This window comes from Ptychodera flava, chromosome 18, assembly GCF_041260155.1.
Source record: "Ptychodera flava strain L36383 chromosome 18, AS_Pfla_20210202, whole genome shotgun sequence".
NCBI classification, from domain to species: Eukaryota; Metazoa; Hemichordata; class Enteropneusta; family Ptychoderidae; genus Ptychodera; species Ptychodera flava.
In genome coordinates, this window is record NC_091945.1 from 32,380,360 (window position 1) to 32,394,036 (window position 13,677).

At 34.8% G+C, this 13,677-nt stretch overlaps 1 protein-coding gene across 2 annotated transcripts; it reads left to right on the forward strand.

The window, feature by feature from the left end:
• The first annotated feature begins 659 nt into the window (after positions 1-659).
• LOC139117409 (leucine zipper transcription factor-like protein 1) lies at positions 660-12,971 on the forward strand. 2 transcript variants are annotated; one of them, XM_070680498.1, is made up of 8 exons: positions 660-981; positions 3,246-3,370; positions 4,092-4,286; positions 5,379-5,433; positions 6,979-7,116; positions 7,795-7,953; positions 8,693-8,797; positions 10,241-12,971. In XM_070680498.1, exons 1-8 carry the CDS (start codon positions 979-981, stop codon positions 10,361-10,363), a joined length of 903 nt encoding a protein of 300 aa, XP_070536599.1. In that variant the 5' UTR covers positions 660-978; the 3' UTR covers positions 10,364-12,971. The 2 variants fall into 2 exon arrangements, with proteins under 2 accessions (XP_070536599.1, XP_070536601.1); XM_070680500.1 differs by lacking the exon at positions 660-981 and adding an exon at positions 1,528-1,548.
• The last annotated feature ends 706 nt before the right edge of the window (positions 12,972-13,677 follow it).

Sequence of the window (13,677 nt, forward strand, 5' to 3'; positions counted from 1 at the left end):
ACTACTAAGGCAGCAGCCATTCCTTGCACGGTTGGGGGAATCAGAATATTTTTCTATCAATAGCTTTACGAACAGCAATGGTAAATTTTAAGAGGTAAAACTAGAACATCTTATTATATATTCAAGTGGCAAAGTTTTAAGGTATGTTAAATTTTCAATCTACCATGATTTTCATTTACATGATAAATTTCAGCGGCAAAAATAATTACTCGTTAAGCTTATTTCAGTTAGCATTCAGACACTATGGAACTTTTATCTTCTCAATCAAAATGTCAGTGTTTAACCGGGAAGGCCTGGTGTAATCAAGAATGATATGGCTGAAATGTGCCAAATGTATCTATTATTTTGACAAATATTAAAAAATGTTAATGAAATTTAAACAGGGCAATAGTTAATTGCAATGCAAGTATTAACAATTCCTTCAGCGCATCTAGTATATTTAGAAAATTCTTTAGATAGACATTTTTTTTCGAAACTCCGAAAATATACAAATGTCATTTTCCTCTGGTTTATGAAAATAACGCCAAAGGAACACAGAATATTCATGGTAAGTATCACTTCACATGAAAAGGGACCTGATATTTTTATTTATGTGCAATATTTGGTTCGTGAAAATAAACGGGCCCTCCCTACGTATTTCAGATGAACGTTCTCTGTTTCTTTTGCTGGGTACAAAGACGATGGGTAGTTATTTGTTTCCGTGTGTAAGCTGGAATCTGAAAGGAAAATTGTGCATAAGGCATACAATATAGCTATTCTAATTTGGCATATTGACACAGAGAAATATTGACGTTCGTCGTCGAAAATTACTTTACTGCATATCTCCTGCATTGCCCTTGCGTCTTGTAACATCCGGGCACTTTATGATACTGACGCATGCTTAGTTCGCATCATAAGTGCTCCCATTGAGTTGACGGAAATACCTTAGTCAGCTTCGTGAGGTATCTTGGCCGCGGTTGTGAGCATATTAAGTTTGAAATGGTAAGTATTGTATAAGTAAATTTGGTCCATTGCAGGAGCGTGATCTGAAGTATACACGAATTCAGCTTGTACCGTTTGATTCGCTGAACATGAAGACCGGACAACGCGATCGTTAATCGAATCCGAAATACATTTCAAGAAAGCGCTGAGAATCTTTCAAACACCTTGAGGAACAAACTGTATAGTGCTAGTCAAAGATAACTAGTTGTTCGCTGTTTCAAAGCCAAAGAGAAATGTGTCACAAGTATAGATTTCGATGCAATGGCCCCGGGTCACCGCTATGTCTGAAGAAACAGCAAGGTAAACGTCGAGCAGCCGTCGTGTCTGATCGAGCAGGTGATGGCGCGGCGTTGCGTCGTGCCTGCTTACGGCGAGGGCATGGCTGTTTGTCTTTTTTTTACATCCATGGTTTGACATGTCATACTCTCGCCTTCTTCAGAACACGAAGACGTAATACCCGCAATAGTTTGTCTGGCAAGCACTGACTCATTACAATGCAGACACTTTCATTTGAAGAAGTCAACTACTAGTGGCCTTCAACTCCTCGGATGTAAAATTGCTTGCATGGCGAGTTATCTTGTTACCATGGGAACATATAACAGTGTAATAAAACGGGACTCCACAGAAGTGCACCAGTGCAGATAGGAACTTAGCCCACTATGGGAAAACAATGGATGATCAACTGCAGCAGAGATATTAGTCAGTGCTCCATATCCATAAATAATTGCAGTAATATATGAGTGCCCATGCAGCCTTTGACAATTATGAGTCTGTTTAATAGTGTTCTGAATGACCTATGATGTCATGCCACTAAAATGAATACAATATATTTTGCCTTGCAATGATGTATCAAAGTGATATCATACTGTGATAGACTTGGAAACTCTCTGTATATATACGAAACATAAAAATAACATAATAGATACAGCTATACAGTGACTAAGTGAGCAATTTGAAAATTTCAGAGAATTTGTGAAAAATGTAAATTTTGACAGAATTTGAGGATGTGGGTGGATCCTTTGCAGATCTTAAAGGAAGTTGGTATAGCCAAGTAATGATGCATTTTCAATTCCAGCGTATAAAAATAACATGGTTGCAGTTTCATAGAATGAATAATATGATATGTATTTTCTATGATGTGCCTGTACATCTCAGCAAATGTTTACATTATCAAGATATACTTGGATCCAAAATAATGTGGAATAACAAGCTGTTTGGATTAGCTACTTTTGTTAAGTGGGGGGAGATGCTAGCTTACAACGCTGTTATGTCTCGACATTCAGAATTAGCATTGTTTCAGGTACACAGAAGATCACAAGCCTGACTTGTCACAGTTGTGCACACATGATTGTGAAATGCACTGGCAGTGTCAATGCAATGTCAAGTCAGTAAAGATCCTTATGACAAGCCCAGTCAGTGAAAATGTTAGGTTTTAAAGAACCAATGGTAAAGTTTGTCAAAATATACATGCTACCCGGTAAAAGTTTAGCTTTAGTCTTTTGACCAAGTTGAGCTGATAGCGAATACATTATGAACCTGGCATAAAAAGGGTTGATATGATAATAGAGCAATGTTGAAACTTTGAAGCTTACCATTGTTCTTCATCTAAAGCTTGAAACCATACCTGAAAATCAGTAATATTGTTACACAAAATATGCAATGCTCTGGTGGAATAATTGATATTCACCCTAATCCTGCCAGACAGTATCACTTCCCCATCTGCCAAGTCACTAAAAAGTGGTATGGAGCCAAATCTATACATATTTTCACTTACTTTCAGGGGCTTTTCAATGTTGAAGTCTTTCTTAAAATGCAACACATGGGACATGTTTTGCCTTTCTGGTTTTTACCAGCTTGACCCGATGGCAACATATGAACTTAGCAAAATTAAGGTTATAAAAACAATAGCCACTGTGATGTCGAGTCATTGTTGTTTAAACACATGGTAAAATCAATGATACTGTGACTGAACTTGTAGTGTACTGATAAACTGAATGATAAAGAAAGATCATGTGATACATATTTTTGGAGACATGGGCAATATCACAATATCTATCCTCATGATTCATGTTTTCTGTCACGGTACATGTTTTGTGGAATGCACTGCAGAAAGAACTTGAATTTGTTATCCGATAATGGAAATGATGATTTTGCATGTTTCTGGGAAATTCTAATATGCAGGACTGCCAAAGAACAGTTCAACGTGTTACAGTAGATCTCTTGTGTAATTTGACTGGCAACATTTTCCCCTTTTTCTTCTGCAGGCTGAGCTAGGACTGAATGATCATCATCATCAGACAGTCTTGAATTACATGAGATTTGCTCGCTATAAACGAGGACAGAATCTGAGGGTGGTGGATGGATCCTTTGCAGATCTCAAAGAGAGCAGGTACTGACGAGTAATGATGTATTTTCAATTACAGCGTGCTCTCCCTGTGAGTTTCGAGTACACAGGGACTTCAATAGAGAGCATCGTGAATTGAACTTGAAATTTCTTTACCTGTAGGTTTTCTTTTTTGTTGTTTCTGTGATATTTATCAAACTTGAATGTTTTCACAATTCTGCAGCTCTTCATCCATGCAGACAATTAATTATGAGAAAGAAAGCTTTTAACCTGACAACTGTCTCTTAGCTTGTACATCCGATGTTACATTTTTAATGAGCTATAAGAGATGAAATTATCTATTTAAAGTGACATGTTGAATTCAAGATGTATTTTCTCCATTTTGTGGCATGTTTCATTGCAACGTTGAATTTTAGCTCTGTCTCACAAATGCCATTTGGAGCTACCGTAATTGATCAAGCAATCTAGAAAAACGGAGTAGGTCTGTAGATCAAGTGACTTCTTTTAATGTTTTCCTGCAGTCTCAACAATCAATTACCAAACAGCTGCAGGCATTGACTTGGTACATCAAATATCTTTCTTTTCTTAAAAGCAGCCAAAGAGATAATGTAAGCCAAGCAAGAAAATAGTGGACTGTTATTTTAAAGACCAATAAAATTGTACGAAAAAGTCTCTGGTTTTGCCCTTTGTTCAATAACGAAATTTAATTTAGATATCTGTATATTGACATATGAGTTGATTAGTATTATGTTTTATTGCTTCACAGGTTAACTGATGACACCTTTACAGTTGATGAAGTCGTTGAAATGTTGGATGGATTGGAAGCCGTCGTCAGAGGAGAGGTAGAGACAGAGTTAATCAACACAGCTCACACCAATGTCCTTCTTCTGAGACAGCTATTCCAGCAAGCTGAAAAATGGCATCTCAAGCTACAAGCTGATATTTCAGAATTAGAAAATAGGTATTGTACATTCTCTATGATATTCTTAGCATGTTCCTATTGTGTCGTCTTGTGTCTAAATTGTTTTTAGAAAAACCGTAGACCATCATTGCTGACATTGTTTCAACAGGATAATTCTTTTTACCTGACTGTCAGCTTTGTAAGACTGTTTAATTTATGTCAATACTGAAAAAGAATTTCTCTCCTCTTTTGATCAGCGACTCAATAACCCTAAACAAATCAATTTTTTTTGAAAAAAGTGAAAGGCAGATGGTGTTCACATTTTGTAAGGAAATATGACCTGACTCTGCAGGTTATAATGTACATGTAGTTGTATAATCTTTTGTCATGCCCAGTTCTGAAGCTTTCAATTGTAGGGCCAGCAGCTGTAATTTTTGATGATTTTTTTACTATTTTTGTTTTCATGTCAATAACAGTTTCTTGTTCTACTCCCCGAAGCATGTTTGGATCAACAGTATTCAGCTTGTCAACTCATCTTGTACATGTATAGACTGAGTGTTATTGTTGATAAGTGAACTCTGGTCATAACGAGTATTCAAAAGTAAACAACAACAGTGCTTGTAAGTTGTAGAGAAATTGTGTTGGTAAGCTGAATAGTAGGTGTTGTAGCTTGCTTTGAGGAGTAGAACCAGAACCAGAACTTGTAATTGACATACAAATACGAAAAAAAAGGTGGAAAAAATTAACAAAAGTTACAGAAATTTTATATAAAGATTCGTGTAAATGTATGACCTTATAAACCTTTAAAAATTTAACTCTTGAATGTTACTACCAGTAATTCTCAAGCAAGCTCTATTGTAAAGTTATTGCTGCTGGTACATTTTTTCATGAAAGAAATTTCACATACTTTTCAAGTGAATGATTTTTAATACAGGTAATGTATTTGCAATGTAATTAACACACACAAATACACATGGGAAATTATTAAGTAGAAGTCTGTTACAAATATTATGTCTTGTACAGAATGGATCACAATCCATGTGTGACATGTTTATTTGCCAATCAGCTGTACAGGAAGGAATACAGAAAATCCTGCTATACTTAATGTATTTGTCTGGATATGTGCTTTCAAATATTTGTTTTTAATTTCAGAGAACTGATTGAATTAATTCAAGACATTGAAGAGAGGGAATTCTCCGGAAAACCAGTGAGTATCTTACAAATATCGTAGTCCAGCAATATGTCATCTAGTACATATCTAGATTTCTGAATTCATCTGTGAATTTCTTTTAGCAAGCAGTACATCAATGCTTGAAATGTGTGAAATATTCTTGAGTCAAAGAGGAGACTATTGCGTCAGCACTGCATCACATTGGCTAAGAGGTCAACGTGTAAGTGGATATAAAGAGCAATACAAATTTGCAAACATGTCATTTTCATCGATAATTACCTCAATTTTCAGTGTACCTGTACAGTTTAGACATTTATCACTTACTAAATGCAATGGCGCTGACTAGATGAATAATTGTAACAACTTCCATTGATTTCTGCACTTTTCACTGAGCTAGTTCCCTAGCAACCATATGACACCCTTACGAATGACAAAACTGGACTGGTCGTAACAAAGGTAGATATTAAAACATGGAGATATTTATACAGCGATGTAGAGGATCCATTATCACTATTAAAACTTTGATGCATGCAGTAGTAATTAACAATTAATCAATTGATCAACTGACAACAGTTGTTGTTCATGTCGTACAAAAAAGTGACTCTTATAACTTCATGTGTCATACATACACAAAAGTAATTTGATCAGCTTTCTGTGCAAGGCAAAAGAATATATGTACAATGTTGTTTCAAATCACATATGAACCCATTGTATATTAGGGACAGTTTGTAAATGCCATCGTTATTTGTTTATTTACTGCAATTTATATATACACTCTGTGTTTTTGTATACTCTATTTTTATAATATCCAGACTTCAATTTAATAATTTGTTCTACAAAAATGCAAGAGAGGGTTAAGAATCAAATATACTGAATAGTACTGGATTTGTTTTGGTAAAATGTGAAAGTTAGAAGTACCAGCATATGGTTCTTTTGTAAAAAATGTTTTCACCACAATCAGTGATTTTGTTATCAGCTTTCATGATTTCATCATGAGAATTTTTCATTTTGATCGTGAGAAATTAATAATTTCCTTATCAGAATTAGGGGTTTGATCATGAAAATTTATGTATTCATCGAGAGAGTTTAGTTTGCTACATCAAAACTAATGATTTGAACATCAGTGTTGGTGGTTTCATGTCATACTGCACAATTAGACCCATGGGTTGATCTTTCTATGGAGCATTACATAACACCTGATAGCAAAAGGAAAGTCCTTATGGTAGGGAATGTAAAATGAAAAAGATCAACCTTTGTGTTACATGAGAGATAAAACCCATGGTAAAAATATTAATAACCAACATAAACATATTAACTCTTTGAGTGCCAACAATTTTCCCTCGAAAATTTTGTGCAACATTTTGTGGATTTTTATTTATTTTTCTGTAATTTATAGACTGAATTTCTTTAATGGTTTAGACTGATTTTCTATTGTGTTCTATCAAAATTGCTGAAAAAATATGGAGAAGATTGTTTGGTTTTTATTCTACAAAGCATTAATGACCAATCACAAAAATCGGTAATTTTCAGGATGAGAAATAGTTATAATGCAACCCCTCGACATCTGTTTTGTGACTGCAGACAGGAAGACCCAACTTTGAGATGAAGAAGCTATCGCCACTTGAATCTGGCGGTGCAGAGCTGCTTCAGCAGGAAATTGAAAGACTTAACGAAGAAAATGAGAAGCTGAGAGAGAGGTTGAAAGCAGTTGAAATGAGAGTAAGTCACCAACATCTGGTTGGTTCTTGAAATATTAAAATTACTTTCTATTTTTTTTTAGTATGGTACATGATCATGAAATCAAGATTGAAGTGTGTTCAGTGAGATCATATAAATTGTCCAGAGAATGAGTTTTTCTATCCAATTTTATGGCAAATTTGATTGCATAGAAACTGCTTGAAATATTGCCTGTCAGTGCCAGATCAATCATCAAAAACAAGAATAATGAAAAGTACATCCTCAAAAAGAAAAAATATAAAAAAAGTCTGTAGGTTACTGTGTAAATATGTTGTTATCTGTAATGAAGTCAGTAGATTACAAATAAGAAATACTGAAAAGACAAACATTTTGGATATAAAGGCAATTAGTTGTTTGTTGCATGAATAATTTAGACACACCTTGAAACAAAAGATACTACTTCATAGATTAATTAGTGGGTGAGATATTAATGTATCGCATTCTCTGATTACTAGTTACTGTAAGCTCTGCTTTCATGTTATAATATGTTTAAGTCTGATGTGGTTACATTACATTTGGAATATCAATATAATGGTGTTTGCCTCTGAGAAGAGGAAAACTAAAATGTTTGGGTTGCTGTGTTCAGGTTATATCAGGATATGTGTTAGACATATTCTAACTTTACAATGTGTAATTTTCTGTGTGCTGTGTGCATGACAGGCAACTGGTATGTTACAAGACAAATCAAGACTTGAGTCTGATCTGCACAGAACTCAAGATGAACTGAGAGGAGTGAAAGGAAGACCCGGAACGGATAGGAGTGGAGAACTAGCTGACCTAGAAGGTCAAATGTCATCGGTCAGGATGGAAATGGAAAAGGTACTAGCTCATTATCTCAGCCCTTGTTTTGTTGATGTAGCAACATTTATACCACCATCCACCTTGTGATATCTGCTGAATTTGTACCTGATACTTACGATAAAGTTTAAAAATCAGTTCTGAACTATTTCAAAGCTTTGTACAGCAAAAATGATGTTACAGATAAGTACCATCTCATACTATTGTTAGAGAAGCATTGTTCATATAAAAATCTCCTGGAATTTGAACTTTTTGATTGTAGCATCTCAGATCACTGACATCGGCAGTAATGTATCAATTTACATCGGCAAAAACAGTATTACCCAGGTTAGAGAATATGTGTTTGTGGTTCGGAGAAGCTGGTAACATTTCTTGAGTCAAGTCATGTGATTGCTTAGATATCACCGGGTAGATCTGGTGGAATGACAGGACAACCTCAATAACGTTACATGCCTACCATCCTCAGTAAAGCCACGGAGTACATATGAAGTAGATTTGCTATTTAAAATTCAATCGACAATTTTCATTCCCAAAATTGTTGATGAAACATGGGAAGTAGTGAATTTAGAATATTTGTGAGTTGTGATAATACAACACACATTTATTGGTCATCTTATCAGCAATGTTTTTGTGGGATATTTGGTCTGTACAGATGAAAATTGATTGAAATGGTTAAACATTAAGTTTCTAGAAGTGCGATTGTGAATTAAAAATTCTAACTGTGAAATACAAACGCAATGTTGAATGGCTTCTTTTGTAGAATTTGAAAGCAAGCTCAGCGACACATGACAGACTTGAAGGAGATCTTGTTAGCACAAAGCATAGACTACTTGAAATCCAAGAGCAGTTGGAAATGGCAGAAAAGGTAAGACAAAATCTAAAATTAACATTATTCTTGTAAGTTTTCATTGATTCCACAGAAAGCAAAAATATCTAGGTTTCATGTTGCTGTGGAAAATTATCCATTGAATCCAATGAATGCACTTCACCTGTTCACCCCAATTCTCTGTTAACAGGTCCACAATCATCATTGATAACAATGGGTTTGGGGCTAAACCATGGTGGTGAAAGGGTTAAGGGGCTGGTGAAAGGGTTAAGGGGCTGGAAAGGCTATTTTTGCACCAATTCTTTTCGCAGAGTTAATGTCAAGTTTCAAGTGTTAGAATCAAGATATTTAGTTCAAATTTTCAGGATAACTCCCTTACTTAATACTTTCTCCAAAGAATATAAAAATTGTATGTTTGCAGCCATGATTTTGAAATATGAGACCAGTAAATATTACAATTTAATTTTTCATATTTTTTTACATATTTGAATTGAATAATAATTGGATAGTACTTAATATTACCAATTTAGTTATAAATATGTTGACACTATTAAATGTAAGATGTGTACGGCAGGATTTGTAAATAAAATTTGTTTTTTATGATTTTACATGGGTTTACATATAAAAAAATTATTAAAAAATTCTTTCAAATTTCAAAATGTGATTTTTCAAATAGTACTTAAAATACAGGAAAATTGTCCCATAGTCATCTTGTCTGTAACCATGTTAATAGGCTGTAAAAATTCCATGTCCATATCTCATTTCATAGGTTGGATTCAATTGCCTTAAAATTATGTAGGGAAACTGTTATTCTGTCAAAAATGTTGAAAACGAGCCATATTTGCACCCCTCTTTTGAAGTTACAGAGCAGTCTTTTTGGTTAATCTCACTTTTGACACCTCTTTGACACTCAAAGAATCTAAAAATGCATTTACAATAGCAGTCACTCACTCTGAATGCCAGCATTGCCTTGTCAAACTTTCCTGAAAAACAGCAAATAATGACTTTCCCTTTTCAAACATTTATTAAAAAATAGGGGACCTCTACCATAGTTAAATACACTAAAGACTCCCCAACTTCTTCTTATTTGGTCAGTTTTTCAGAAGTTTCAACAGGCTATAACTCTGCAATCCCTTTGTGCCCAAATGTCTAGTTTTTTTTATTCCACAGAGAATGTTGACTACTTTCATATTTTAATAGTTTTTAACTGACGCTCCAGCCTTTCCAGCCACCTTAAAAACCAGAGTATACTGGGTTTGGTAGCCAGTCATATGATTGGTGCAATGCATACTGGGTTCAGTAGCCAGCCAGAGAATTGGTATAATGTGATATATGAGTATATCTGAAATTGAATTTCAAATCTTTCAGTATGTGAAGTGTGTAGCAATGCTTGGTAAGTTATAGGTCCATATGTGCTCTCTGTTCTGTCATTGGTGAATATCTCTCACCTCAGACTTTGTTGTTCTTTTCTCCAATTCACAGGAACTCGAGAAGAAATTTAGCCAAACAGGAGCTTATAAGAACTTGAAGAAAATGTTGGAGAAAAAGAATGAGCAAATAAAAGATCTACGGCGAAGACTCAGAAAGTACGAACCCGATGATTAAACTTATATTTTTGTTGATGCAATCACAGTGATGTAATGGGGAAATAGTTTAAGTCATTTTATTTTCACTTTTCTGTATATTTCTGTAAAATACTGAACAAATAATCTTAGAAGTATGTAAGTTGATATTTTTAAGAAGGTTACAGATTGTAACCGACATACTTAACAGTGTCCTTTCTCATTTCCATTTACTTTGCCCCAACTTCACCCCTGTGTTCAGTAGTTTTGTACCAGACAAGGGCAATACAAGGTGATGTTTAAGCTATGTTTAACGTACATAATTACTAAAACGTACTTAAAATTCTGAGAATACACAATGAACGTTTTAGCCGTGGTGCAAACAAGCAAAATATTTTACCAATGCAGTGAGTCAGTTGATTAAAGCAGAGGATACTTTGATTGAAATACACCCTGTCATGTAGACCCTTTACAGAATAATAAATTGCATGAATTATGCCAATATAGAGGACCAAATGTTGGCCATCACTGGCAGATGTTATTCACAGTGACAGAAAGAAAATCTTGCTCTGCAAAGCCCTCTTTTGATGGTATGAGCTAGAGTTTGTGTCTGTAAATTGAGGTGTATCGTCACAGTATTGGTTTTTGGTTTCCAGTGCATGTTTTTATGTCTGTATGTAAATCCTTGAAATCACCATAGTGATTTGATTTGACAGAGATCAGAATATGCAAGCTTTACCAGTGTGGCTACACCATAGTGTAGGTATACGTTACACTAAAAGACAAACTCAACACACACTATCCAGTAGAGAGAGATTTTCTTGTTTTTGCAAATATGCAAGATAAATTCATAGTGTGGCATGGTATATCAAACCATGTAGGTGATTGCCTAGTGAAGTTTAAAACAACTTTGCTTTACTATGTATTCATCGCTAGAAGGTGTACTTATATGGCTAGTCTGAACACAGCTTCATTAAAATCATAATTGCACTCACATGATTTATCTGAACATGTGTATGTACCTAGTTTGAATAGATAGTATGGCGTAATGTGTTATTCCCAGCACACACTGTTGTTTAAGAATGTCACCATTGCTGACATTACAGTAGCTTGGTATAAGTATGAATGCCAAGCTTATCTAAACAGAAAATGGGTTTGAGCATTTATGCATAGCTAGTGAGTGCCCAGCATTGAATAACCTGGTATTCATAGCAGTCTAGACCCAGCTTGTGTTTGAAATAGCCATACCTTCAAAGTAAGTGTGAACACAGCATGGTATGACAAATAATTCAGGTCTTGTCGGAACACAGACCCTAGTTAACAGTAAGATTGAACCATATGGCATTGGACAAAAGAGAGTGAACTCTCGAGTTAGGATAGGATAGAACAATAGCCTGTGTACTGGAAGATGCAGGGTATTTTTACAATAATTTTGTCAGTGAGCAAAAAACAGCACATATCTTGAAATTTTTCATAGTTACACATTTGTTGGCATCATAAAAACCTATCTCAATAGAAAACTTCTTTATATGATTTCTTTGATAAAGTAAAATATTTCCATACAAAGGAAAACTGCACTTTTTCATCTGTGTCGTATTATAACATTTTGCATGCAATATCAGTCCTTGGTTTAGCATGTGCTGTAAGTTTCTGGTGATTTTTTACTCTGTATGAAATCAGCCAGCATTATTATGCTTTGAAAATGTTGCAGATTCAGTTTTTGAAATGTGGAAAAACATTCAAAATGTTGTTACTACACTTGTATTTTATTTTAATTCACATGTACCATGGTAGTTATTTCAGTAACAGTGCAAGTTATCAGGGTCAAAGGTCAGACAGCCCAACATGAACAACTCTGCCCAATGTGTAAAATGGAAAAGATATATGTAAATTTTGGAATTGGGTCATTTATAACTATTAGAGAAAAATTATAGACTTTGTAGGTTATTGCAATGTTTATTTATGTCCAAGGTATGTTATGTGTTATTCATTTATTGAATTGTCATTTCTAATGGCAGTGTCATTCCGCCCTGTATGTATTTTTTCAGTTTATCTAATATTACTAATTTTTGGAATGTAATACATACCAGCTGTTAAAGGGCCCGTAGCTGTAACTTTTGATGATTCTTTTCAAGATTTTCGTTTTGTGTGTCAATTGTAAGTTCTTTTTCCAGTCGAGACTTGCTCCAAGTCTGTGGGCATATTAAGTATCAAAACGTATAATAAATTGAAAGACTAAACATCAGCAGACCGTTGTGCTAATGCAAGGCTGTTGTGTAGATCATGGTGTGATCACCTTGGCCAACAGTCAGTAATCAGCTTCCAAGAACAGCCAGGTGACTGGGGCCAGTCTTGTTCCAGTCCTAAAAGCATGTTGAACACAAATTATTTAGCTTGTCATCACAGTGTCTATATATGTGTGTGTGATGCACTGTTATTGTTTACATTTGAATTCATCAACAATAATGCAGTCTATACAAATCATCATAGGTTACAGCTACTGGCCCTTTAATGATACAGGCAGTGGATATCGAAGATAATTTGAGTAAGAGTACTTGAGCAAACTTTGTTATGAAGCAGACTTAATAGATAATTTGAACAATGATATTTGAGGTAGAAAGTTCAGAATAAAAAACAAATGGTTTAAAGTCCCATTCTGTCAGGCTTTTTTCTTGCATACAGATTCCAAACATTGAGAAACGTTTGGAACAGTGGAGTTTCATAGTAAATGAGTACAGTATCAATTCACTCTGACATTGATGGCCATAAACTCTTCATCTGCTTACCCATACCCTGAAAGGGATTTAACCTGCCCCTCCCCCCCCCCTTCCCTTCATCCAGGTCCACCCACACCATTGATTACAGTAGGTTTATATTAGTCCAAACCGTGGTGGTGAAAGGGTTAAACACATTTGCATATGTTGTCTACTGAACTCACTTTGTCTTTATTTTGTCATTTGTTGCTATCTTTCCAAATTATTTCTGTTATTTTTTCGAGTAACTATTCATGTCTTTCTGCTCACTGAAAACATGGTAAATTGTCAGTCGTCAGATCTCTACTACCCGCTTGTAGAAATTATAAATGCCTCAATGAAATAATTTATGGTATATACCTGAAATAATGTCGCCTAAATGTAAACACGCGTGAGGAGAGCTCTGATGATTGATAATTCAACATTTCAGTATACAGAAAAACAAATAACTTCTCACACGAAATAAAAATCACTGAAATACAGCAACTTTGTTCGTTAAAATGGCCTGTGTAAGACCAATCAGTTTTGGCATTGTCAATTAATCATTACAGACTGATGAGTTTGTTTGATACTATACAACACTAGGAACTAAGTTTACAAATAA